General features: G+C 40.6%; 1 protein-coding gene across 2 annotated transcripts; it reads left to right on the forward strand.

Moving 5' to 3' along the window:
* The first annotated feature begins 809 nt into the window (after positions 1 to 809).
* scaf1 (SR-related CTD-associated factor 1) lies at positions 810 to 22,416 on the forward strand. 2 transcript variants are annotated; one of them, XM_008414976.3, is made up of 7 exons: positions 812 to 1,226; positions 3,865 to 3,951; positions 5,965 to 9,430; positions 9,915 to 9,997; positions 10,190 to 10,495; positions 21,499 to 21,627; positions 21,756 to 22,416. In XM_008414976.3, the coding sequence occupies exons 3-7, from the start codon at positions 6,031 to 6,033 to the stop codon at positions 21,912 to 21,914; spliced, it is 4,077 nt and encodes a 1,358-aa protein (XP_008413198.2). In that variant the 5' UTR covers positions 812 to 1,226; positions 3,865 to 3,951; positions 5,965 to 6,030; the 3' UTR covers positions 21,915 to 22,416. The 2 variants fall into 2 exon arrangements, with proteins under 2 accessions (XP_008413199.2, XP_008413198.2); XM_008414977.3 differs by lacking the exon at positions 3,865 to 3,951 and having other exon boundaries at positions 810 to 1,226.
* Positions 22,417 to 25,004: the final 2,588 nt, after the last annotated feature.

The following is a 25,004-nucleotide window of genomic DNA, read 5'->3' on the forward strand; positions in this document are numbered from 1 at the left end:
GTAGATATTGTCCAAAAGTGATGTTATGTTAGCCAGTTATTCCATCTCACACCACCTGCACTGGATCAATAGGATAAAGCTGGCCTTCCTGATGAGCTTCTCTCAGCTGTAGATGAGCTGTTGCTCTGATATATCATATAACATATGTCTTCAACTCACTACACTGAAAAATCCACTGTAGTTTCCAGATGGGGTTTGTCTTTCCTAGGCTAAGGGGAAATAGAACTGGACTGTTGCTCAGTAGCTCAAGTAGCATTTGTATTTTTATTAGGAAATCAAGGTCCCTGAAGACGAGTGAAGAGGACCAGCATGCATGTTGCTTGAAATCCAGTGTGAGGTTTCACTGACTAACCCAATCTGAAAAATCCAGTCTAGTTTCCAGATGTTTAAGTCAGAGTGATAGCTGCAGTAATCTGCAGTTATTTGCTTTTCTGGTGATTTGTATTAGTAATTTACGTCTTAAATGTTCACACTACTTTGTGTACTTTCTGCTGATGTAAGTTATCCAGAGGATGAACTTAGTGCTTTTTGCTGAAGGTTAGCTCCAGGTCACTGTTGGCAAATAGCTGTGCTGCTCATCCAACCTCTCCAAGCACACTATGCTTCTGTCTCCTGGCATAGTCAGCATGATATGGCTACTTTTATAGCAAATGCAGTTTTTTGTCCACAAATATTTATTATCTTTCATACATCGTGAAAGCACATGCTTTTCCAATGGAACACTGACTACAGTAGAAGAAATAAATGTGCTTTTCCAAAAGAATGGCTGTTGTGAACTTGAGCATCATTGTTCTTGAAGGTAAATTACAAGAGGATGGAAGAATAAGAGAAAAGATTGTGCGCAAACTATTTTTTTATTATGCATTTTCTGTGGGTTAAGTCCCTAGACTTTCTGAGTATAGTGATATATTCATACTGTTTAACAAAAAGGCCACGTTACTGTCTAATAGTAGTAAGGAAATGTTTTCTTTGAATTTGGGGCTTAAATTCTATTGGGAAGCCAACAGGAATGACGAACACACACGGAAAAACTCCGTTTCCCATAATTCTTTGTCGTCCGGCTTCAGGAGAAGGCTGATGGCGGCGACTAATAGAGCAGGGCTCCTCCGCTTTTGATACATTAGCAATTAAAACTTTGATCATTTGGTTGATTTAATGGCCTAATTTAGTTCAGGTGGATGAACGACGGAAGATTCGCCGTCAGACTAAAGACTATTCGAGTCAAGGTAGCATGTTAGCACACAGCCATTCTCACTACATGGGTTTGTCAGAGTAAAGCGGTTACCCAGCTAGCTCAATGTTTCCATATTCTGAATTGCTTTATTGGAGCTAATCGCTTAGCAACGAAGTCATTTTTTCAGTAGGAATAGAGTTGTATATTCTAGTTGTATGCGACATTTAACTATGGAAATGAATAGGCCGGCAACCAGCGGCGTCAGCAGTGATGCTAACAGCGGTGTCTGTATTGCTAAATGCTAGATGTTCCCTAACCCAAAAGTAAAAGTAATGTTCCCGTCACCGAGCTTGATTAACTCAAAGTAGAAGGAATATGATACAACATTCTTAAATGTTTTGCCAATAAAAACGACAACTGATCGGTGTATTTGTAATAACGCCTCCTTCCCTCCTGAGCTAATACTTTAAGGCAGTGTTTCTCCACTGCCCTGTATATTCAGGTGTTTCCCTTCTGCCACACACCTGACTTGAATAACGGGGCGATTAACAGGCATCTGTAGCATTTGATGGCATATAGAGGAGAATCTGGTGTTCTGGGACAGAGACGCATCTAAAGTATGCAGGACGGTGGGAAGATTATCTTTCACTGAAAGTCCTGCACTTCTTTTGGGCTCCCTGTACCAGTTTTGAACGTCTGTAAACGGAATATCTTCTGATTCCTCTTTCTAAAACCACTCAGGTTCGTTTTAGGAATGGCAGCTTGGTTCTAGAACATCTGAAAAACATCAGTTTAAGTCTTACTTCAGATGGATAAGGACTGGATAACTCCTCCCTATGCTGTGGTCCAAACCAGTGTTTTCCAACCCTGGTCCCCAAGGCACCTTGCCTTGCATGTTTTAGGTGGTTTTTTTGTTGTTGCTTTGTTTCATTTTTTTTCTTTCTTTCTCTTTTTCTTTTGGCAGTTGGCAACAGCTTAAGGTGCATTACTGCCGCCTTCCAGATTGGAGTATGGTTGAAATGTTCTATTAAAACTATGTTCCTCCCAAAATACCTGCTCTTCTTCAAAAAACTTAAAATGCTGCTAGAAACTACATACCCCAGATGAGCTTTGAAATTATTCAGTTACATGTAATTTACTTTTATTCTTATTTAATATTCCAATTAATACTTTTCTTTCTTAAACATATGTATCACATTCCAAAGAAATATCTTGTACTGTTTCTATTTGTTCACGATCATTAAAACAACCTGTACTATTTTTATTATTTTAAGAATACTGTTTAATCCTGTATGACCAAATGTCATCCTCAATATAATATTTTCTTTTTTAATTCTATTAATTTTCTAAATTCTCTTTTGATACTATAATAAAATGTAGAATGTTCTTCTCTACCCCATTATTCTTGCCATTTTTTCTTATTGTACAATTTTTTACTTATTTTGACATTCAAATCAACAATAATAATCATATTAAACAATAATAATTTTAGCAAGACTCTGGCTACTCATTTCCTTCTATTGCAATATAGGAATAACTAGCTTGACCTCTGATCCGTAATTTTTTATCCTGAAAGTTGAGTGACTTATATCCAATATCTTGTCATGATTCTGAATTTATCTTCAGAATACTTATTAATACACTACTTGAGTGTAGTTGTGTTCTTCAGCTCAGCAGATTTCAACTTATAACTGATTAACAGACGTTTGCTAAACTATAATCATCTGAATCTGGTATATTAAAGCATGGAAACACCTAAAACATGCAGGGCAGTGTGCTTTGAGGACCCGGGTCAGGAAACACTGGTCTAAACCATTCCAATGTAGGAATGGCAGTATTTGTGGAGGGTTGTCCTGATGAAAAGTGATCCAGGATTGTTCACCTGAGGACAAGGAGGTTAGTCATCTATGTTGACTAACCTCCTTGTCCTCAGTGAAGAAAAACATCCCCACAGCATGATCCTGCCACCAGCACCATGTATTAGAGTGAGGATGTAGTGTTTAGGGAGATATACAGTGTGAATGTTCTGGAACATACACAGTTAACCCCAAAATTATTTATAACCTTTGTAAATTTAGACTTAAAATGACCTTTTTTAAAATATTAAGTTTGCTTGTAATGAGTCTGACATCACTCAAAAGATAAAATAATGAACTATTCATTGTTTTAAGAAATGCTTTTATACATAATTCAACTTGTCGTCCTCTTATCAATTGGAAAACCATAGCGCTCAAATCCTTCTTATGATTGCTGATCAGATTTTTGCATATTTCCACTGGTACTTAAGTGCTTATCATTGACGATATGCTGCCAGGGTTCGAGGTTGGAAGGCCTCATTGCCATCAGTCTAATCTATACCCCAAATTAATTCCAGGACTCTGGTTGGGCCACTTCAAGACTTCAATATGACTTCCAGTTTGAAGAAAAAAATTTGTTAAATTAAAAGTTGACTTTAAAGCAACTGTGTGTAACTTTTATTTAAAATGTTATTTGCATATTCATTGAAACTGTCAGTGTTGCGACAGTATGACCTATGAAAAAATTGAGCTCCTCTGCCTTCTTCCTGTGGTCCTGTTGTCATCTGAACAAATGCACTGCTTCGTCAGAAACAATCAGTCAGAGCCAGCATGAGGGCCTTACTGTTGTCAACTGACTGCTCAACCTCTCCCTTTCTCTTTGATATGCTACAGCTGGTTCACTACAACTGAGGCTGCCATGAATGCTCAGTCTAGTTAGCATGGCCACTGATGACGGCGGATAAACATTTTCCTGGAACGGTAAGTTGCTTCTCCTCCATTAACACATTTATCAGTGAGGACATGAGGTGGATCAGCAGCACTAAGACGCTCTTCCTGGCTCTGGAAGTGTTTGACTGGGAGAGGTGCATTTCTTCAGATAGTAATAGTAGCTCAGGGAGGAGGTAGAAGAGCTTGCGCTTTTCACAGATTATCTGTCTCATACTGTCATAAGATAGAACAAATATGTAAATAACAGATTTTTACGAAAGCTATACACTGTAACTTTGAATGTCAATGTGCCAGGAGTATGAACCACTTTAGGCTGAGTACAGATATCACATTAAAAGTCTAGTTAAACCCCTGTGAAAGCATAACACTGTCTCAGGCAAATTTTGCACTGTTTGACTCAAGGAGTCAAACAGTGCAACCCTAACCCTTACACAAAATATTTACACATATTTTGTGTAAATATGTTTATTTACACAAAAATCTTAAGATTTGTACAGAAACATAAAGATACAACCTAATGTCTAATAGCTAACCTACTTAGAACTTTTATCTGCAAAGAACTTTAAGACCACGCTGACATGTAGTACAGATCTGGGTACCAATTCATGTTGTTACAGTCACTGTCCCTCCACCCCCAATAATCCTACTTCACATAGACTCTACTCGTAATGTCTTTTTACGCACACACACACACACACACGCAGACAAACACATATAAAATTACAATGTTCACACAACAGATAATTTCATTTTAGTATGTAATCTTTTCTGTTTAAAGAAACAGCTTTGGCACATTCCACTCTTACATTTAACTCAGCATTGTTCTGAGGAAATATATTCTAAGTACCATCAGTCAAAACAAAAAGTATTATTTAAAAATAAAAGATGCTCCACTCTCTGGAAAATCTCAGATGACATAATCCATCCATCCATTTTCTTTACACCCTTGTCCCTCAGTGGGGTCAGGAGGTGCTGGTGCCTCTCCAGCCAACGTTCTGGGCGAGAGGCAGGGTCACCCTGGACAGGTCACCAGTCTGTCGCAGAGATGACATAATAGAAAGTCAAAATTAACACCTGTATAGGAAAGGCTAATGGTGAGAGATGAAAAAGAACACAATGATAACCCCTAAAGCCATTGAGGTTGCATACTTTTTGGAAATATCTCATTATGATATTAGCATGTAAAATATTCATATTTGCAAAGGACCGTTTGGGGAGCAATAATTTTCAGTGACTATATTTTAAGTGTTATGAATGCTTTTCATGCTAACATAAAGGGAAGGCCTTGCTTAAAGAACACCATCCTCATGGTCAAGAATAGTGGTGGAAACAATGCTACAGGTCTTTTTTTTAGCCGACAGGATAAGCTGCTCTAGAGAAAGCGGCATCATAAAGAAGGATTATAATCAAGGTTGCCTGCAACAACATCAAGAAATCTGCAGAGACTTTGTCTTGAACAGTATTAGTGACTTCAGTGTCACAGTGACTCAAAACACAACTAAAGTTTTAAAGAAATAGTCAACCAACAACAACATAACATTTTGAAGCGACCCAGACAGAACCTTGACTTAAATCTGATATAGGATTTATGCAAAGATTTGGGTTAAGATGAGTGATCAGAGATACCAGTGGAGACAAGTTTATCAACAGTTCTGCAGAAAGTAAACTATATGAAGTAACTTCAGTTTGTTGCATTGGATTCTATTTAGAGTTGCTTTTGAACCATAATAAATGAAACACTGACCAACATTTTGTTGTGTATAAACAGCTTTGGCAAAATGTACTGTTTCAATTATTGGCTGTGCACTTTGAACTGCCTTGTTGCTGAATTGTGCTTTACAAATAATCTTGATTGATTTACTTATGGGTATCAGAGTAAGGGAGCAGAATGCAGTTGCACATCACAATTGTCAGATATTTTTAAAACTATCTTTTTGTTCCACTTCACAATTATGCACTGCCTAAAATGTGAAAAAGTTTAAATACTTCTGCAAAATACAAAGATTATTATGCTATTTAAGTATCATGTCTGCTCTCTGCTAGGTTTTTACTGGACCTTTTATGCTGTGTGGCCTTGGCTGACATTTATACTACCGGGTTTCCCAATCCATGGACTCGACTTCAGCATCGGACTTCAAAAGGAGGTCATCACCCTCCTCTTCCCCAGTTGAGGTTGGAGAAACCGCCAGGAGCCCTCCTCCCTGCTCACCCTTCTCGTCTCCGTCACCGCCTTCTTCTGCGCCGTCTTCACCATTATCTTCATCGTCCTCTCTTTGTGCCAATACCTCAGTGTATAAAAACAATGTAACACGTCTGAGTGAGGTGGCCAGGGTTTCTTCTACTTCCACACAACCACTTGCCACATCTATGTACAATAACGCCTCAGTACAGCGCTTTCCTCACATGGCAATGCAGGCGAGCAATAGCTGTGAAGAAGATGATGGGAAAGGAGGGATGTACAATTTTTACAGTCCAACTGATGTAGAGAAAGAGAGAAATCTGATGGGGGAGGAGGGGCATGGGGAGAAATATGACCCTTTTGATCCAACTGGCTCTCCACAGTCAAATGTGGATGATGGGCTTGACAGAGATGAGGTCTTAGAGAAAATTGCTGAAATAAATGATAAGAAAGATGAAGAACCTCCAGATTCCACAGAGATTTTGATGGATTCACTGAGCCCCAGTCTGATCAGCCAACAACACCTGAGGAGGAGAGTGGAAAGCAGCAGCTTCAAAGCCCGGGGGCAAAGAGAAGGCATTGACTCAGAGCATTCTGAGATAGAGGAGGGAGAGATAGTTGGAGCTGTTGACAGAGTTGGAGCTAAAAAGAGGCCCTCAGAGGAACCCCTTCCTCTAAACTCTCCCAATATTTCATTCTTTGGTTCGAAACCAGAACGCATTTTGCGCGTGCTGGATGGAGATGGGTTTGTGTCTGTGTGCACAGAGGGAAACTGGGAAGATGACAGGGAGCTTGAAGATGAGCCTGCTGTCGGAGTGGAGGATTTGAGAAGGAAGTTGGTCAGCAGGAGGAAGGAAAGGTATCTGTCCTTTCCTGCCTCTTCCCCTCTGTCTTCTCAGCCACCACTGCCTCCTTCCCTTCCTCAAGCTTCCACGTCTGCCTCTCCTGCCACGCCCCCTGTAGAGCAAACAAGCAAGAATCGTAAGTCCTCCAAAAGTTCTAATGATCGTGACAGACAAAAAAGCAAAGAAAGAAAGCCAGGGGAAAAGGTGGTCAAAAGGAAAAAGAGGAAGAAGGAAAAAGAGGAGGGTTGCGAGAAGAGCAAAGAGAAAGGACGAGGACAAAAGGATGGAAAGGAGGTTAAAACAAGGGGGAGCAGTAGAAGCAGCAGTCAGAAAGGAAAGAAGAGGCGACATGACAGCCCTGAAGTCTCACATCACTCTTCAAGAAAAGAGATGCACTCACGACGCTCTTTTTCAAGTCTGTCTGAAGAAAGACACAGGGAACGGGAAAGAGAGAAAGACAGGAGCAGAAAAAGTCATCGAGACAGAGAAAGGGATAGAGGCAGAGATAAGGACAGAGACAGGCATCATAATCACAGCAACAGTCACAGGAAAGATGAGAGAGTACAAGATTATAATTCTAGAAGGAGGGAAAGGGAAAAGAAGGGCAAACTGCACTCAAGCAGCAGAGAGCGGGGCCTTCCAAAGAAGCGTAAGAGCAGTAGGGAGGAGAGGGAAAGTAATAGAGACAGGCAGCATGAAAGGGAACATCGACGGGATGGTCGCCCTGTTGTCCCGCCATCAATTCAAGACCTGAATGGTTCTGACCTCTTTGCTATTAAGCGAACCATTACAGTGACAACCACCACTACCACCACCACAGTCCCAGGCTCACCGAGACTTACAGCAGCGTCTCCTTGCCGTCCCACAGAGGAGAGGAAAAGAAGAAAATGGCAATCAAATGAAGACACAGAGGAGCGGGAAGGTGTTTGTGGCCGTTCACGGTCATGCTCCCCACCGAGGTATCACGGCTATGAGTCAGATCGCTACTCTGACAAATTGGAAATTGATATGTTGTCTTTAGACGGAGAAGCTTTGGACTCAGATTACCCATCTTTGGAAGATACACCTCCTGCTGCACTGCCTTTAGAACCACCCAACCCAAGCCCTAAAGCAAAACCTTCTCCTAAAGCCAGACAAAGTCATTCAAAAAAGAAGTCTCACACAATAAAGAAGTTGGATTCCCCTTCCTCTTCTAATAAAACAACGGGGAAATGCCTGTCCTCACTGACAGTGACTTCAGGTCCTACTTCCATCCCTCCTGGTCTCACATCAGCAAAGAGAGCCAGAAAAGTAGGAAAGGAAAAAGTCCGGGACAAAAGCAGTAGAAAAGATTTAATTAGTTCTGGGAAATCCAAGAAAGAGAGCAGCAGCAGTCGGAAAGGCAAACTTCAGTCCAAAGTGTCGGTCTTGGTGCGAGAGGGAGTGAGCAGTACCACTGGAGCTTCTGTTGGTTCTGGAAAATTAAGCATGGACCTCTTGGGTCCAGGGGGTACAGGAGCAGGAGCAGGGGGTTCAGTGGTTGGAGGCTCTATTGCCGTAGTCTTTTGTAGAGACAATGAAAGCAGGTCTCCATTCCTGAAGCCTTGCTCAGAGCCCCTGTCATTAGGTGGCCGAGGTAAAGATCTAGCTGGTATGGGAAAACGAAGCAGCCTGTTGGGACCGCCATCATCCTTAGCCAGCCCTGCTGGACAGAAGTCCAAAAAAACAAAACCAAGCTCCATCACATCTACTTCTTCTTCTGCATCCTCCCCCTCATCATCTCTGGCAACCAAGCGTCGCCGCCGCTTAGCTAAGAAAAACAGTAAAAAAGCTGGAACAGCTAGTATGGCTTCTGGTGAAAGGAGCCAAAAAAAATCCACATTAGAAGGCTGGACTGGAGCTTCCTTTGATTCTCCGTCAGCTGTTGGAGAGGGGAGTAAATTAGTCGGTCCACATACAGGTCAAGCTGGCCCTCCACCTTGCCCCTCATCCTCCTCTTCTACTTCCTCCTCCACCAGTGTTCTCCCGCCCTCCTCCTCTCCACCACACACACCGCCTCCATCGAATGCTCCCTTGCGGGACACCAGGGAGTCTTCCCCTGACTCTCAAACTGTGGACAGCAGTTGTAAGACACCAGAGCCCGCTTTTCTAGTTGAGGACTGCCCAGATGAGAATAGCCCTTCTCCCCCAGCTTCCAGTCCATCGAGCCTGTCTACTTCCCAGGGAGCCGGTCTTGGAAGTACCCTGTCGACAAAGACTGTAAAGCCTCCCCCTCCAGAAGACCTGTCAAAATCTTTGACCTCGCCTCCTTGCTCATCTTCATCAGCAGGCCTCACCTCTCTTTCGCTGTCGCTCACTTCCACTGACCCCTCCTCTTCGTCCTCAGTGTCCTCCTCTTCTGCCAGCAAGCTGCCACCACCACCTCCTCCACCTCCACCAGCAGCACCTACTCTGCCCTGGAGTCTTCAGACAGGAGTGGACTGTACAACTGGAGGTGTTTTAGCATGTAAGTTTGTACTCCTACCTGAACAGAACCTTGCCATACTCTTCTGAATTATTCAGAAACATGAATCTTGAACATTTGAATGCCTTTGTAAAGGGTATGTTCTTGTATGTAGCATTATCTACTCCAAAGCACTTTACACTACATTACCCATTCACACCCTGAGCTACGTTCTAGCACAACTGCCCTGGGGAAGACTGCCACACAATCTGCACCCTATGACCACCACCAACAGCAAGCAAGGCGAGTGAAGTGTCTTGCCAAAGGACACGACGACTCAGACAGACAGAGCATGGGTTTGAACCAAGATAATACCAGTTACAACTCCTACCTCCTTAGCCACCATCGCCCAATGATCATAATTCATAAGAGTGCTGTTAGAGTTCACAATTATAAACTCTTAGCTTCTAAACATTATATTTCTGATGTGTTTGTATGTGAATCTTTAGGAATACATGCTCACCTGTGTAAATTATTATTCTGTCAGTGACGGCTCTACTCTTCAAAATGGAGGAGGCCAATATTGCCAGCAGGGCGAAAGCACAGGAGTTCATTCAAGCAACCAGTCAGGTGAGTGAGAAAAGCTAAAGCAATATACAATATAAAAATGTGATTATTCAACAAAATCAGAAAAACAATACATTCAAGATGTTAGCAAAAAATAAACCTAGGAAAAGTTTAAAAAAGGAACCATCTACAGCTACTCTTACTTTCAATTCAAGTAACCTCTAATTGTTCATTGATTTGGTTTCACACATGCAGATTCTGTCCCATTCCAACCAGAACCAATCCCAGCATCACGTTCCTCCTTCCTCAACTTCCTCATCCACCCAAATCCCTCCACCTCCCACTGTGCCTCCACCAGCTGGTCTGAGCCCTGCCCAGTTCATCCTCCACAGCTCTCTCCCTTTGGTGGGATGCACCAAAACGCCCCCATCTCACCTGCACCCCTCCCTAGGAGGTGGATGTGCACAGACCCCACCGCCGATGCTACCCGTGGGGTTGTCAGGAGTGACGGGAAGCTCTGGTGAAGCCAGATGGGAAAATGAGAACAAAGATTCAGATAAGGTATGACAAAGTGGTTTTATACAGTGGCCTGTAGTTATACTGACAGTATTAATAAAAAGAATAAAAACAGAAAAGTATAACATGATACAATTGTTTTCATTTCGAAGAGGAATGCAATGATTTTTTCTACAGCTGAAAGAAGCTGATATGTTGATTGTTAATGTTATGGTTAGATCTACAGCATTTATTTATATATTAATTTCACCATTTGAACTGATGATTCCCATGATGAGTAGATGCAAACTTCTGATCACAAAAGCTTAAGCATAATGCAGAGGAAATAGGGTTGATAATCTTTAGGATTTGGATTTGATTGCAATTCAAAAGGCTATGATGTAATTATAAATAAATTTGATGACGTAACTCCTTTACTGCTCTTGTTTGTACCATAGAACATTCTAGCAGAGAATGCACCATCATGGTGAAACATTCTGCAGGAGCAGCTTTTTATAAAACCCATGCTAACACTATTTACATGCATTATAATTTAATTTGTATACATTTGGTTTTGCTGTATATCATGTGGATTGCCATTTCAGTACAGAATCCTGGAGGTAGGATGTACCGTGGAATTGTGATGAAAACATATCTCTAGATCAGGGGTGCCCAAACTTTTTGAGAACAAGATCTACTTTTTCTCTCACCAGCCGGCTGAGATCTACCTCATGACACAAAGACACAAAAATTGTAAATTAAATTCTGACTTATTTTATATGTGAATATACATCAGTTAGAGCAGAAATAATAAAGTGATAGAAAACCTAATGCAGTTTCTTCCTCATTCTGACACTGGGAGCAGCTTACTGGTTTCTCAATCAGAAGCTGGTTGCAAACCTGAAGCCAGCAGGTACCAGTCAGTCATGGTGGATCTGAAATTTGGTTTGATGACTGAAATATGAGAAACTACAGACTGATAGGAAGAAACACAGAGCCTAGTAAAGGTGAAGGCAAATCTTCTGAAGTTGGGATATAATTAATTTAATTTCACATAATTATCCATTAGTTTGTTAAAACTTAATGAAATGTATTTGTCCTATTTGATGTTTGTGAATACTCACAAACGAACGAGGTAATTAGTCCAAGTTTGTCGTTTATTGAGCGTTCAGAAACTACAGCAGGTGTGAAGCGCCACAGCAAAGGTAAAACAACTTGAACAGGTGATCAACTCAAAACCACTCGTACCTTTTTACTCTCTCTCTCTCTTTGTTGTTTAAGCACACCCGTTAAAGTCAAACTAAACATTTAGTTAGGAAGCTACATATTTAGTTCCAAATTGTACCGGGCCCTTTGATACGGGTTGCCAGAACCCTAGATAACCAGTGTCAGAGTCTGGTCTGCATTGCCAGCAGTAAGTCGTGCTCGTTGCCAGTGAGTGAGAAAGGCTAAAGCAATATACAATATAAAAATGTGATTACCGCCACACATACCCCGCAAGCCGAGCAGAGATTAGGTTAAAAACATAACATTCAGTCCTTTACGATATTAGGTTTCCAGGCTTGATATTTATTTCTCAATTATTAATAAGCCTCTCATGAACACACTGGTGGTTGAGTAGCTAATTTAAACTCCTGCTCTGCTCTCAGTCAGTCTTTGAGTCGCCTTGTTTTTTGTTAATGGACCCGAAACACACTGAATTGCGCAACACCTTGTTGAAACAATAATTACTGAGATTATTCATTTTAACATGTTTCATAGAATATTTTCAAATTATTATTCTTTAATTAAGCTACAAACGTTTAGGATCTTAGAGAATATTTTGATAAGCCTGTCAGAAGAGAAAGTGCTGGTCTCAGCGTCCTGGCGGCGTTCAGTTTGTCACCTATAGCTGAGATTAACTCAAAACCTTCCTGCGTTCGACCGGTCGATCGTATTGAGCACCCCTGTTCTAGACCATATTTTGACAAGACCAAACTATTCCTACAGATTCAATAAATTATTCCATTAGATAAACTAAGAGAGATAATCAGTTTAAGCCAAAGATGAATGTATCATCCTGTACCATTACAAACAAAGTCCAGATGTGAGCGTAATACCAATGTATTTTAGACTTAAAGTCCTTTAGTAATCACTCCACAAGAATGATTATCTACCTAACGAGACACAAATACAGAATTTCTGGATTGGAAAATTAATATTCAGGTTTTCATTAGCTAATAAATATCTCACCTTATTATTTGTCTAGAAAGGCAGCAGTCCCATGTTTGCGCACTAGTGCAATAGTAACAGCTAATTCGCAGCACTTGTTCCTAGATGGGCTTTTAAACAGTAGCTCTTAAAATGTAAGTAATAATTTAAAATAGGACAGCATAATGTTGACATCTACAAACAGTGATAATACATAATACATCAAAAATGGATACAGTTCTGTTTTTGACATAACCAGAGTTTTGTTTGTTTTTTAAACGTTACTAACTTTAAATCAACAGGAAGTGAATTCCAAACTACAGATCTTCTCACCGCCAGAGCACTGTGAGCAAAAGTGCTTAAATGCCTGACGACATCTAAAACAAGTGTCATAAAACATCCTACTCACAAATAGGACAGGGCATGCCTCCAATTTGGATTTTAGAAAACCTATCCATCCATCCAGTCATCCATCGTCTTCCACTTATCTGGAGTCGGGTTGCGGGGGTAGCAGCCTAAGAAGGAAGGCCCAGACTTCCCTCTCCCCAGCCACTTGGGCCAGTTCCTCCAGCCAGTATCTGTGACCTCATTCTTTCGGTCATGACCCAAAGCTCATGACCATAGATGTGGTCATACAGGAACCTAACAGCCTGTATCAAAGGGCCTGGTACCCAATACTTCTGGAGAACCCCTCACAGTGCTCCCTGGTGCTTAGGGTTAGGATTGTTGATCTTCCGCTCCCTTCTTCCCTCATTCGTGAACAAGATCCCGAGATACTTAAAGTCCTCCACTTGGGGCAGGACACCCTTCCCGTCCCGGAGAAGGCACTCTACCCTTTTCCAGCTCAAGACCATGGCCTCAGATTTGGAGGCACTGATCTTCATCCTGGCCACTTCACACTTGCCTGCGAACCGCTCCACGGAGAGCTGTAAATCATGACCCGATGAAGCCAATAGGACCACATCATCCACAAAAAGCAGAGATGCAATCCTAAGGCCACTGAAATGGATCCACTCAACAACTTGGCTTGTTCTGTCCATGAAAGTAATGAGCAGAATTGGTGACAAAGGACAGCCTTGGCGGTCAAACCCACACCGACAACGAGCACGACTTACTGCTGGCAATGCAGACCAGACTCTGACACTGGTCATATAGGGATCTGGCAACCCGTATCAAAGGGCCCGGCACCCCATACTCCTGGAGAACCCCCCACAATGCTCCCTGAGGGTCACGGTCGAACGCCTTCTCCAAGTCCACAAAACACATGTAGACGGGTTGGGCAAACTCCCACACACCTTCTAGGAACCTTCTCCACACTTCTGTGCTGGCAGCTGAAGGAGGAACAGCTCATCCTGCTCTCTCTCGTCCTTATTGATAACTTTGCCTGTGAATTATTTTTAAAGTCACAGTTTTTATAGTTATATTTACATTATCAACATCATAACTGGATTACTTCAAACCTAAGGACCAGGAGATTTTCTCACTTTTATTTTTACCTTTTCTTCATTTTACCCTAGTTGAACTAGGGTAAAATGTCCCCGTCCGACCCCAAGGACATTAGCAGTATTCTACATTGACTTCAGTTTTTAGAAATGAAGATTCAACGACTGGAGGTGAACTTTGAGATCAATGCTACCTGTGGATATGAATGGTAAATGGTAAATGGACCGTAAATACACCGATACGCAGCTCGGTAGGCAACTTGGTGTTAAGTGCTTTGCCCAGGGGCAATTCGACACGTGGCAGGAGGAAGCTGGAATCGAACCTGCAACCTTCCGATTACAAGATGACTACTCTACCCACAGAGCCACAGTCGACCTCTATGAAACAACTCTTCCTCAAATCAGTGGAGAGGTCGTACACCCCGCACCAAGCAGCTCACCCTGGAACGCTCAGAGTGCCAAGCTGAAACAAAAGTCTCACTGCAGATCCCATGAGACGACTAACGAGGAGAACTAACGGCCGGCTCTGAGCCGAAACCCATCTTCAACTTCAACACCTGCTCTGCCAAAGAATAGCAAACAACCAGATGGAACCAACACAGCTGCACCGACCCCGCTACCAAGGACAAAGTGATCAGCCCAAGCCTCAAAACATTCTGACTCCATGGGAATCCCACTGAAAAACACATTTTCTGTACTCCAGCCTTAGCCTCTGAGTGAAACCTCACCTTCAAATATCAGCAATGAGGCTAAACCAACACATCCACCTTACAAAGCTCCGAAGGACAAAGTGACCACCAGGAAAACGAAAGGTATGCCAAGAGTGCATATTGTTGGAGATGAGGCAGTAAATGGGATCAGTCATGTTTGCAATCCCAAGAAAACGAGAGTGATTTCTTTTCTTGGTGACACTGTATCTGATTTAACTCGCAAAGTGCTCTTTCTAACCACTGTTATGTGCTTCGGGCACATTATGATGATTTTTGTCTATTTTTGTCTTTGTTTTCTTATAGACTTTAGTAGAATGACCTTTTTTTCAAATATTTTGGAGTTTGGATAATTTCTTTTTGTAATTTGAATATGTTAATTTGTGACGCTGTTGGTCCGCCTATAAATAGGCTAGGTTTTGGCATGTTAGAGATTCCGCGCTTCCGCTCGCTCCACCGCCACCGGGGACACATCTTGACGTGGTGTGCGTACGTCCAGTCGCTATGGGCTGCAGCTGACGTTTCCAGCCTGCCATGCGGTATTTTTGTTAGCCTTTGTTTGTTTGCTCTTTCATTGTGATTTTGGCCTGGTGGGACCGGTTGTCCTGGTTTTGATCTTTCTTTTGCATTAGGCTCTTTTTTGCTTTAGTCTGGTACTAGTAGGGGCTTCGACGATCCTGTACAGCAGTGGTCGCAACCCCCGGTCCGTGGACAGGTACCAGTCCGTGGACCAATTGGCACCGGGCCGTGCAAGAAATAATTAAATATTTTAATTTATTTGAGTCTGAAGGATCTTTTATTTTGAAAATCCTTTAACCGGATTATCTCTCAGCAAAATGAGTAAGAAACAGATCAGATGTCTTTGGAAAGTTTCTTTGCAAAGGGGAAAAGGCCCAGAGAAGAGACAGCAGAATGGATTTATCCCGGACCGGTAGGTGAGTCCCACATTACAAGCCGCTCTGCGTAACATGCGGCGCTCTGGCTGCTAATGAGGCAATGAAGCTTCAAGCTGCTTCGCCACTTGAAGACCAAGCAGGCTGTGGATATAAGCAATACTTCAGGTGTCATTGTCTCCCATCACTCCCAGATTGGACTGTCTCGTTGCAGAGAAACAAGCTCAGGGCTCCCATTAGTCATTATCGTGAGTTAAAATTTTCACGAAAGTAAAATGTTCGTTTTTGTGGCACATCTGTATCTTATTTTGAAGGGATATGTAAACGTTACCATAGCGACCAGAGTCAGAGAGTGTTTGGGCAGTGGTCGAGATGAGATGAGTAGAGCTTGTGAGTCTTAATTTCTGGTTTAGACGGCAAGATTTAAGAATTATCGGCCGATTCTCCAAACCTCTGTGACCACAGAGCTGATAAAAGTACAACAGGTTCCATCGGTTTGTGTCTCCAGCCACACGGCAGGAGCAACACACCACACGAACCGATTCCAGTCATAGCATGCGGGAATTTAGAATAACCAAACACGGATGATGATGTAGAAGCAATAGTGATAGTTTGTGGAGTCATTTTAAGAGATAAAAGACGCAACAAAAAGAAAAGACGGTGGATAAAAGAAGGCGGGAGCAGCCGCTCTATTTGCTGAACTATGATTTGGAGGTGAATGTGTTTTTTCATAGTTAACATTTTTAACTGAATAAACATAAACATATATAATAATGACCTTTACATATAATAATAAACATTTCCACATATGTCCGATATCTACCGGACTCACAGTTGCGCAATATGTCAGCTGTTTGGGATTCCCCTCTGTTTTTACGTCACCGTGCTTTCTGATTGGCTACCTGTCACATTCAACAGGTTGGATTCTCCTTCCCAGTCAGGGAAATCCCCACAGGGCTGCGATAAAAGGGCCAAGACAAACCAAATTGGGCATATTCAGGATTTAGCAGGAACACCAACATGCAGAAGCCTTATCTGATGGTTTACGCCCACCCTCGCCCGGGCCGCAGCAAAATTTCCAAGTCTTGACTGGTCCGCAGTAATAAAAAGGTTGGGGACCACTGCTGTAGAGGGTTGGCCCCCTGCTGTACCATTTTGTTCTGTTTGACCGGCTCACCAGGTCCACCTTTCTGTTAATACTTTTGGGCTTTTGTTTTTCCTTTTTTGGGACACGGGAAACTGAGGGCATTTAACTCTCTTTTTCTTCACAGAAAATCAGAAGCAGCTGAACCAAAAAAAAAACAAAGTTCAAGAGAGTTTAAGGATAAAATATTTTGTTGAACCCTCATTCTTGTCTCGTGTCCTCAAGTATGTTGTGCCCTTGGTGGACGTAACACCACTGATCAGCCAAATATTGAGACTTTAGTTGTGCATGTTGGAGCCAACGATCATGCAAAGCAAAAAACGGAGATTCTGTAAAAGGACTTTAATATTCTTCTGAACACTATGGGAAAATTAAAAATGAAGTAATTTCTCAGTGGTCCAATTCCATCACCTCAATGGGGAGACGAAAAAACACTTCAGGCTGGACATAGAATAGAATTCAGAATAGAATAGAATTCAACTTTATTGTCATTGCACCGTCACAAGTACAAAGCAACAACATGTAATTTGCATCTATCCAGAAGTGCTATACAGAGTATAAATATGCATTTACAGGTGTACAAAGGTGGTTATAAAAATAAAATGTTCAGTATAAATATAGTATAAATAAAAATATGGGAGCTATATGCACATATACCGATTATGCAGATTATACAGAATATACAGAAATGTTAGGAATGAATTGTATATGTATAAGTTGATTTACAATACAAGATAGATAATGGCAAATAAGATTTCCAGATTATATACAGATTATGTATGAGTGTGAGGACAATCCGTATGTTATTGTTGTATGTGGGGATGGGGGTTACAGTCCTTGTAGTTGTGTCGGGAGGCGTTCAGGAGCGTGACAGCTGTGGGAAAAAAGCTGTTCCGATGCCTGGTGGTTATGGTCCGTAGGCTTCTGTAACGCCTCCGAGAGGGCAGGAGGGAGAAGAGTGTGTGCTCGGGGTGAGTGAAGTCCTTGGTGATTTTCCCAGCCCTTTTCAGACACCTCTTCCTGTAGATGTCCTTGATGGCAGGGAGCGGTGCCCCGGCAATGTGCTGGGCAGTTTTCTCCACCCTCTGCAGTTTTCGCCACCCTCTGCAGCGCCTTCCGGTCGGACTTTGACATTATAAACAAATGGCTGATTAAAGCTCTGCCAGCTCAGTGACCTTCATTGATAACCTCTGGATCTATTGGCAGCGCTTTCACCTCTTTGGAAGAGGTGGACACAATCTTAACAAACATGGGATCAAGCTGCTCACTGCAAACATTTTTCATTTTATCAACAAGAACAACAATGTGATCATTGCTTCAGAAGAACAGGCTCAAGGATGTCTGACTAGGATGGAACCCTCTGTGTATCAGGAGCAAAGTGTCCCAAAACAAAGTGATAAAATATTGACTTGCGACAGAGCAACTGGTTCCCCTCCTCCTCCCCTCCTCCCTCTCTGCTCCTCCACTCATTCACAAGATACCTTCAAAGAAATGTCTTCTGGACCAGAGTTTCTCAGATTTACAGATGGAATGGATCAACAGGTTTGCCTCGGCACGTCTCTCCTTAGCTCTAACATAGCAGACCTCACTTCATCTAAGCCACCTGCCTCTGACTTCCCAGAGGATCCAGCACTTTGCGTTTCTGAGGTCTGAGGCCAGGTCCAGATATTATCTTTAGACCCGTTTTCATCCAGAATGTGTCTGCCCCCCAGCACCGCATAGCAGGACATTACCTGTCTGGATCACTACAAGAAAAGTTACAAAAGAACAGAAATGTAAAATACAGTGGTCTTAACTCAAACCTCAGACTGAAGAACTTTCAACCTCTAAGTCACTTAAACTGGCTCTTTTAAATACCAGATCTCTTTGTACTAAATCTCTATTAATGATTTCATTACCAAGCATAATATTGATGTTATGTTTCTGACAGAAACATGGTTGAATGACAATAATGAACCAATCGTACTAATTGAATCAGCACCTCATAACTAAAATTTTTTAAGTGAGAATAGAAAACATAAAAAAAGAGGAGGCGTGGCTTCAATATTTAAGAATACCATAAACTGTAGTAAAATTTCTTTGGGTCATTTTACATCTTTTGAGTATCTTGGAATCAAGGTAAAAGGCCACAAACTTTGACACCAACTTTATACAAAACTCCAACATACGTGGAAAATTTCTTTACTGACTTGAATGAGCTTCTATCTCTGATATGCATTGATTATGATTGTTTAATAATTGTCGGTGATTTCAACATTCATATTGACAACCCCCAAGACTGAGGGGCAAAAAAGTTCTTTAATATATTAGAGAGTTTTCGTTTAATGCAACATGTCAAACAAGCAACACACACTCAGGGACACACACTGGACCTGGTTATCAGTAAGGGTGTGAATATTTCCAATGTCTCTGTAACTGATGTTGCCTGTCGGATCACTTTGCTGTTATCTTTGACAGTTCTTTATCTGTTAACCCACTTGGACAAAATGCTACTATCACAAAACGTTCTTTCACAAAAAAACAGCAGAAACATTGGTAACACTTTATTTGAAGGGGTGTGCATAAAACTGACACGACACTGTCATAAACATGACATAACATCTGTCATGAACATAAAGGAGTCTTGACAGTTGTCATGAAGTGTCATTCGGTAAATAATGACACTTTTAATGCAAAGTTGCTCTAAAAGTTGCATTGAAAGTCCATTAAAAATGCCAACTTTCCATTAAATTATAATTTAATGGAGTGATCCATTAAATGATCATAATTTAATGCAAAGTTGGCACTTTTAATGGACTTTCAATGCAACTTTTAAAGTAGCGGTTCTCAACGTGGGCGGTACCGCCCCCCAGGGGGCGTTCAGAGGACAGCAGGGGGCGCTGGCGGACATTTTTACAAAAGGGGGGCGTTGGGATGCCTTTGGGGGGCGTTTGGTCGATGGTAAAATTTACATCTTAAATCCACAACAATACCAGTTTAGACTTTGAGCAACTTGGTAAAACTGTATTTTGTAACAGTAAACCATGCTTAGCAGCAACTGTATCGATGGCAGCTCTTCTTCTATTCAGTGTTTGTAGCTTCATGGCTCCGCATCAGTTCAGCGTTACACCAGCTGATGACGCTGCTGTGATTCACTTTGTCTGGTATTTATGTAGGCTACGTTTTGGCAGTTCTGTGATCATGTCAAAGCAGCAATATATATTAAAAAGTTTTTTTATTTCCGTTTGAAAGCTGCCCGCTTCCATGGAAGGACAGCAGAAAATCGCTCTTATAAACATGTAATTACTAAAATCACGACTTTGTATCCCTCTGAAAAATGAACCCATTTAAATAAAGAAATAAAGAAATCCTCCATGGGTGATACCACGATAGAGAGCGTTCATTTTATAGCGTTAACACGGTGCTGTAAGTGGTCCGACATGAAACGGGTGTGATAGAACAACGGTACCACAGCACTTTTAAATTTCAATAATCAGAATGCCAAAATTGTTTCCGTTGTTTTAAAAGGTTTATGTCAGTCTGCTTTTTCCCCATCGATGTTTCCCGACCGCCCTGCACCTTAGGGGCTTAAAAAAAAACAAAAAAAAAACGCATTACGCAAAACTCTGAAACATGAGAAGCGAGCAAAACGGAGCAATTGCCCGCTTCATCTATAGATGTGAATTATGGCATAAAAACAGAGAATCCGACACTGAACAGTGAAAAATCAACACATGATGTGATGTGAAACACATGACGATTAGGAGGCACAGCAGGTGATGAGTGAAGATTACTGATGGTCAATAAACGATAAAATAAATCTAGCAACAGGAAAGAAACTAAAGTGGACATAGCAATAAACCAAGAGAGGATAAAACTAATCAAAGGAAACTAAATGGAAATGAATGAAGAACAAAATGCAAGAATAAACTAAGAAACTAAAGTAAATACAGAGGAATAAACTGGTATGGCAAGATCAATAATTAATACTCTATGGCAAGAATAAACAGACACTATTTCCACATAAAAGGCAAAATAATATTGTTGAAGTGTCATGGGCAGGGGCGCAACTACACATTATTCAGGTGGATGCAAAAACATAAATCGGCGCCCCCCCCCCCACGAAGGAGCGTAAAAACAAGCTCCTCCCCCCCCTGACCCCCCTCCTCCAGACGCCGATACGTTTAGGGCAAAACTCGCTACATTTACCCCGTTATGTGCGCGAGGTGAAGGAGCGTAAGGGGCTGAAGTGTCCGTAAAACATAATCGGTGCGCCGATTCAAAACATCCACAATAATGATAGTAACATTAATAATAAAATAATTGTCAGTGCAAGTAGTCTACAAATTCTTCGGTGGAGGGCGGTGAGGGACCTGGATAAAGGCTGGGGGGGCGCTGGCCCAAAAAAGGTTGAGAAACACTGTTTTAAAGCAACTTTGCATTAAAAGTGAGTGGACCATTGTCTATTCACTGAATAGATCTTCCAATTCAATCATAAAGGACTTAATTTTGCTGCTGGACTGGACAGTTGTTTCCCATTAAATTGATGAAAGGATTTTTGTAAAATATTCGTAAATATTACATACACTCGAAAATATTTGAGTGTATGTACTTGGAGTATTAACTATTTTGACTGTGTTAAGTAAAATCTACAATGCTTGTATTCCATAAATTTTGCAGCTTTATTAACATGACTACTACTTCGTTCTCTAAGTATCTGAAGAAGCTGCACACCCAAGAGCGGGCAGTGGAGGAGGTGAAGCTTGCCATCAAACCTTACTACCAGCGCAAAGACATCAATAAGGAAGAGTATAAAGACATCCTAAGAAAGGCTGTGCATAAGGTCAGTGTAAGCATCCAAATCACTGCATGGAAAAAGTGAAACCTCTTAAATCTTTGTAAGATTGATATAAAGTGTCGTGGTGTTAATTCATTTAAAACCAGGGTTAACTATATCTGCTTTTCTCTCAGATTTGCCATAGCCGTACTGGAGAAATCAACCCAGTCAAAGTGAGCAACCTTGTAAAACTGTACGTTCAGCGCTACAAATATTTCCGGAAACACGGACGCAAAATGGATGAAGAAGAGCGAGAAGACAGGGAGCAAGGAACACTACATTCCTCTGCCTGAGAGAAGTTCGTTTGTAACAACCATCCAGCTCTGTGTCTGAGCACTACAGTGACTGGTTTCATTTATTTTATTATTGTTTTGGAAACTTTGTCTACACATTCATGCCACCTGTTCTCTTATTTCTATGTTCTATGTAAATATGACTCATACTGATCATGAATAAAGTGTTTCTGGAAGTGAATTCTGCTGACTGTGATTAGCTGCAGTCCAGTACTTCTATGAAAGTTACATTTTGTTGCCTCTATCTATTGGAGCAGATGTTCTGGCTTTTTAATGGAGAAGGGGAGATGTTCCACTCACCAATAATCAGTCGGAAAATGCTCAAGGACTCTCCACACACAGACACTATCCCATCTCTGAGTTGGACACTTCAGATCCATTGTATTGTCTGACTTCTTTTTATTCTATGTATTGTGTGCATGTGGTTCAGAAATTGAGGAAAATCACTAAATGTCTTTATAAAATTATTTGGATTCCCAAATATAAACATTGCTTGAGAATCGCTGTGTAGTACTGTTTTATTTTTCTATTTTAGCTCCGCACACAAAGGCCTGTCTTTAAATTCACTAAGATTATACCTCCCTGTTCTCTCCATTGGCTCTTGTCCAGCTTTTTGGCTTTGTAGAGCATTTATTGAAATACATACATTCAGTAGGAATTCAGGTCAGTAATTCAGTAGGAAGGGAAACCAAAAATGTAAAAATTTGGGGAATGATTAAACGAATGAATGGAATTAGAAGTGAATATGGGCATCCAGTTCTTAAGGATGGAGATGAAATTGCTCTAAATGAGGAGGAGGAGGCAAATAAGTTGGGTAAGAAATTTGTTGAAATTCATAGTTTTAATAATTTAAATACAGAAGAAATAAGGAAAAGAGGTTGTATAATTAAGGGAAATCTATTAGAAGTAGATGCAGGATATAATAATTTATTGAATAATTATTTTTTATTTGAATTAAACGCTTTAAGGAAATAAAAAAATTATCCAGGAAAAGACTATTTCATATGATTAAAAAACTTAGTAATTAATCTAAAAGATATTATTGGATTTCTTTAATAAGATATGTTAAGGGGGTTATTTACCTGTGGCAGGAAGGAAGCAATTATAGTTCCAATTTTAAAGCCAGGAAAAGAGAAGTCAAATTCTGCAAGTTATAGGCCTATTGCGTTAACTTCACACACATGCAAAATAATGGAAAGAATGATAAATGAAAGATTGAGTTATTTTGTAGAGAAGGGGTATTTGTCAAAATTTCAAAGTGGATTCAGGAGAGGTAGAAGTGCTATGGATCCTGTTTTGTGTTTAGAACATGAAATCAGAAAAGGGTAAGTTAGTAAGGAGAGTGGTGGCTGTTTTCTTTGACATAGAGAAAACCTATGATATGATGTGGAAAGAATGTTTATTAATTAAATGAAGGAAAATGGGGGTTAGAGGTTCAATGTTTAATCGGATAAAAGAGTTTTTACATAATAGATCTATACAAGTAAGAATAGGTCAATTGTCAGAAAAATGTTTTGTTGAAAATGGAAGACCTCAGGGAAGTATTGTGAGTCCTTTGTTTTTCTCTATTATGATTAATATATTTGACAATTTGGAGAATGGAATGGGTTGTTCATTATTTGCTGATGATGGAGCGATTTGGAAGAGAGGTAAGAACTTTAATTTTTAATTTTCTTAACTAAGAAATTACAAGAAGCAATCTATAGTATAGAAGAGTGGTCTTATAATTGGGGATTTAAAATGTCAATAGATAAAACAGACTTTATTTTTCACTAGGAAGAAAGTGTCTAATGATTTCAAATTGTATTTGTATAAGCATGATTTAGAAAGGGTAAAGGAGTTTAAACTTTGGGTTTGTTGATGGATGAAAAACTTACTTGGAATATTCATATTCAAAAAGTAGTGGATAAGTGTAAGAGAGTATTAAATGTTATGAGGTGTTTGGTGGGGAGAGAGTGGGGTGCTGAGAGGAAAGCGTTGAAAACAATATATACGGGTTTAATAAGGTCTGTATTAAATTATGGCAGTCTTGCCTTTGGATCAGCATCAGAAACACTTCTTGAAAAATTAGATATTATTCAGTATCAAGCCTTGAGGTGTACAGGAGCTGTTAGAACAACTCCAATTTCAGCTTTGTTAGTTGAAATGGGGGAATTACCCCTTTACCTTAGAAGATTACAGCTAAGGTTATCTTATTGGTGTTATTTAAAGGGTCATTATGAAAACCATCCATGTCAAGAAATTTTAAAACCTAGTTGGGAAAAGAGGAAAAAAACTTTAAAATCCTTTGGTTGGGAGATAGAAAACAATGTTAAAGATTTTGATTTATCATCTATAAATATGAGTCAAACAGTTCCTCTTTCACTGGTCCATCCATTTCTTTTTCATGAAATCATTGTGGATCATTGTTGGAGAGGAAAAAAGGACATTTTTCAGAATCAGACTCGGAGCCATCATATATAGATAATAAATACTTTGGTTATGTTCAAGTGTTTCCAGAAGCTGCTAAGAGTTTAAGGAGCAACAATGGGGCGTCGTTTATCGTCCCAGAGTTTAGTATTAAAATGTCAGAGGATCACTGATGGGTCTCAGTGTTTACAGGGGAGATGATGGGAATCATTTTGGCTTCAGGTTGGATTGAAGAGGTTCGTCCTTTGAGACGTTTAATTTGTTCTGATTCAAGTTCATCACAGTTGAAAATAATCAGCCTAACAGTCGACCAGACCTTTTATTGCAGATTCAGTTATTACTTTATATAATTCAGGCCGTGGGATTAATAGTCATGTTTTCATGGGTTCCGTCTCATGTTGGAATAAAAGGAAATGAGTTGGCAGATAAATATGCAAAACAAGCTTCAAAAAACAGTTACATTGAGATACTGATTCCATTTAGTAAAGAGGAAATAAAATCTATTATAAAACAAAAGATTAGGGAAAGATGGCAGATGCAGTGGGAAGAACAGAGAATTGGTAGATGCTTTATAGTATTTAAAGGAAAGTTGGTGCAATGAGGGGAATAGGAAGAAGTAGAAAAGAAGAAAACATTATATCCAGGTTATGTTTTGGTCATACAGGTTTAAACAGTACACTA

The sequence above is a fragment of the Poecilia reticulata genome, chromosome 8 (genome assembly GCF_904066995.2).
Source record: "Poecilia reticulata chromosome 8, P_reticulata-male-v2, whole genome shotgun sequence".
In the NCBI taxonomy this organism is placed as follows: domain Eukaryota; kingdom Metazoa; phylum Chordata; class Actinopteri; order Cyprinodontiformes; family Poeciliidae; genus Poecilia; species Poecilia reticulata.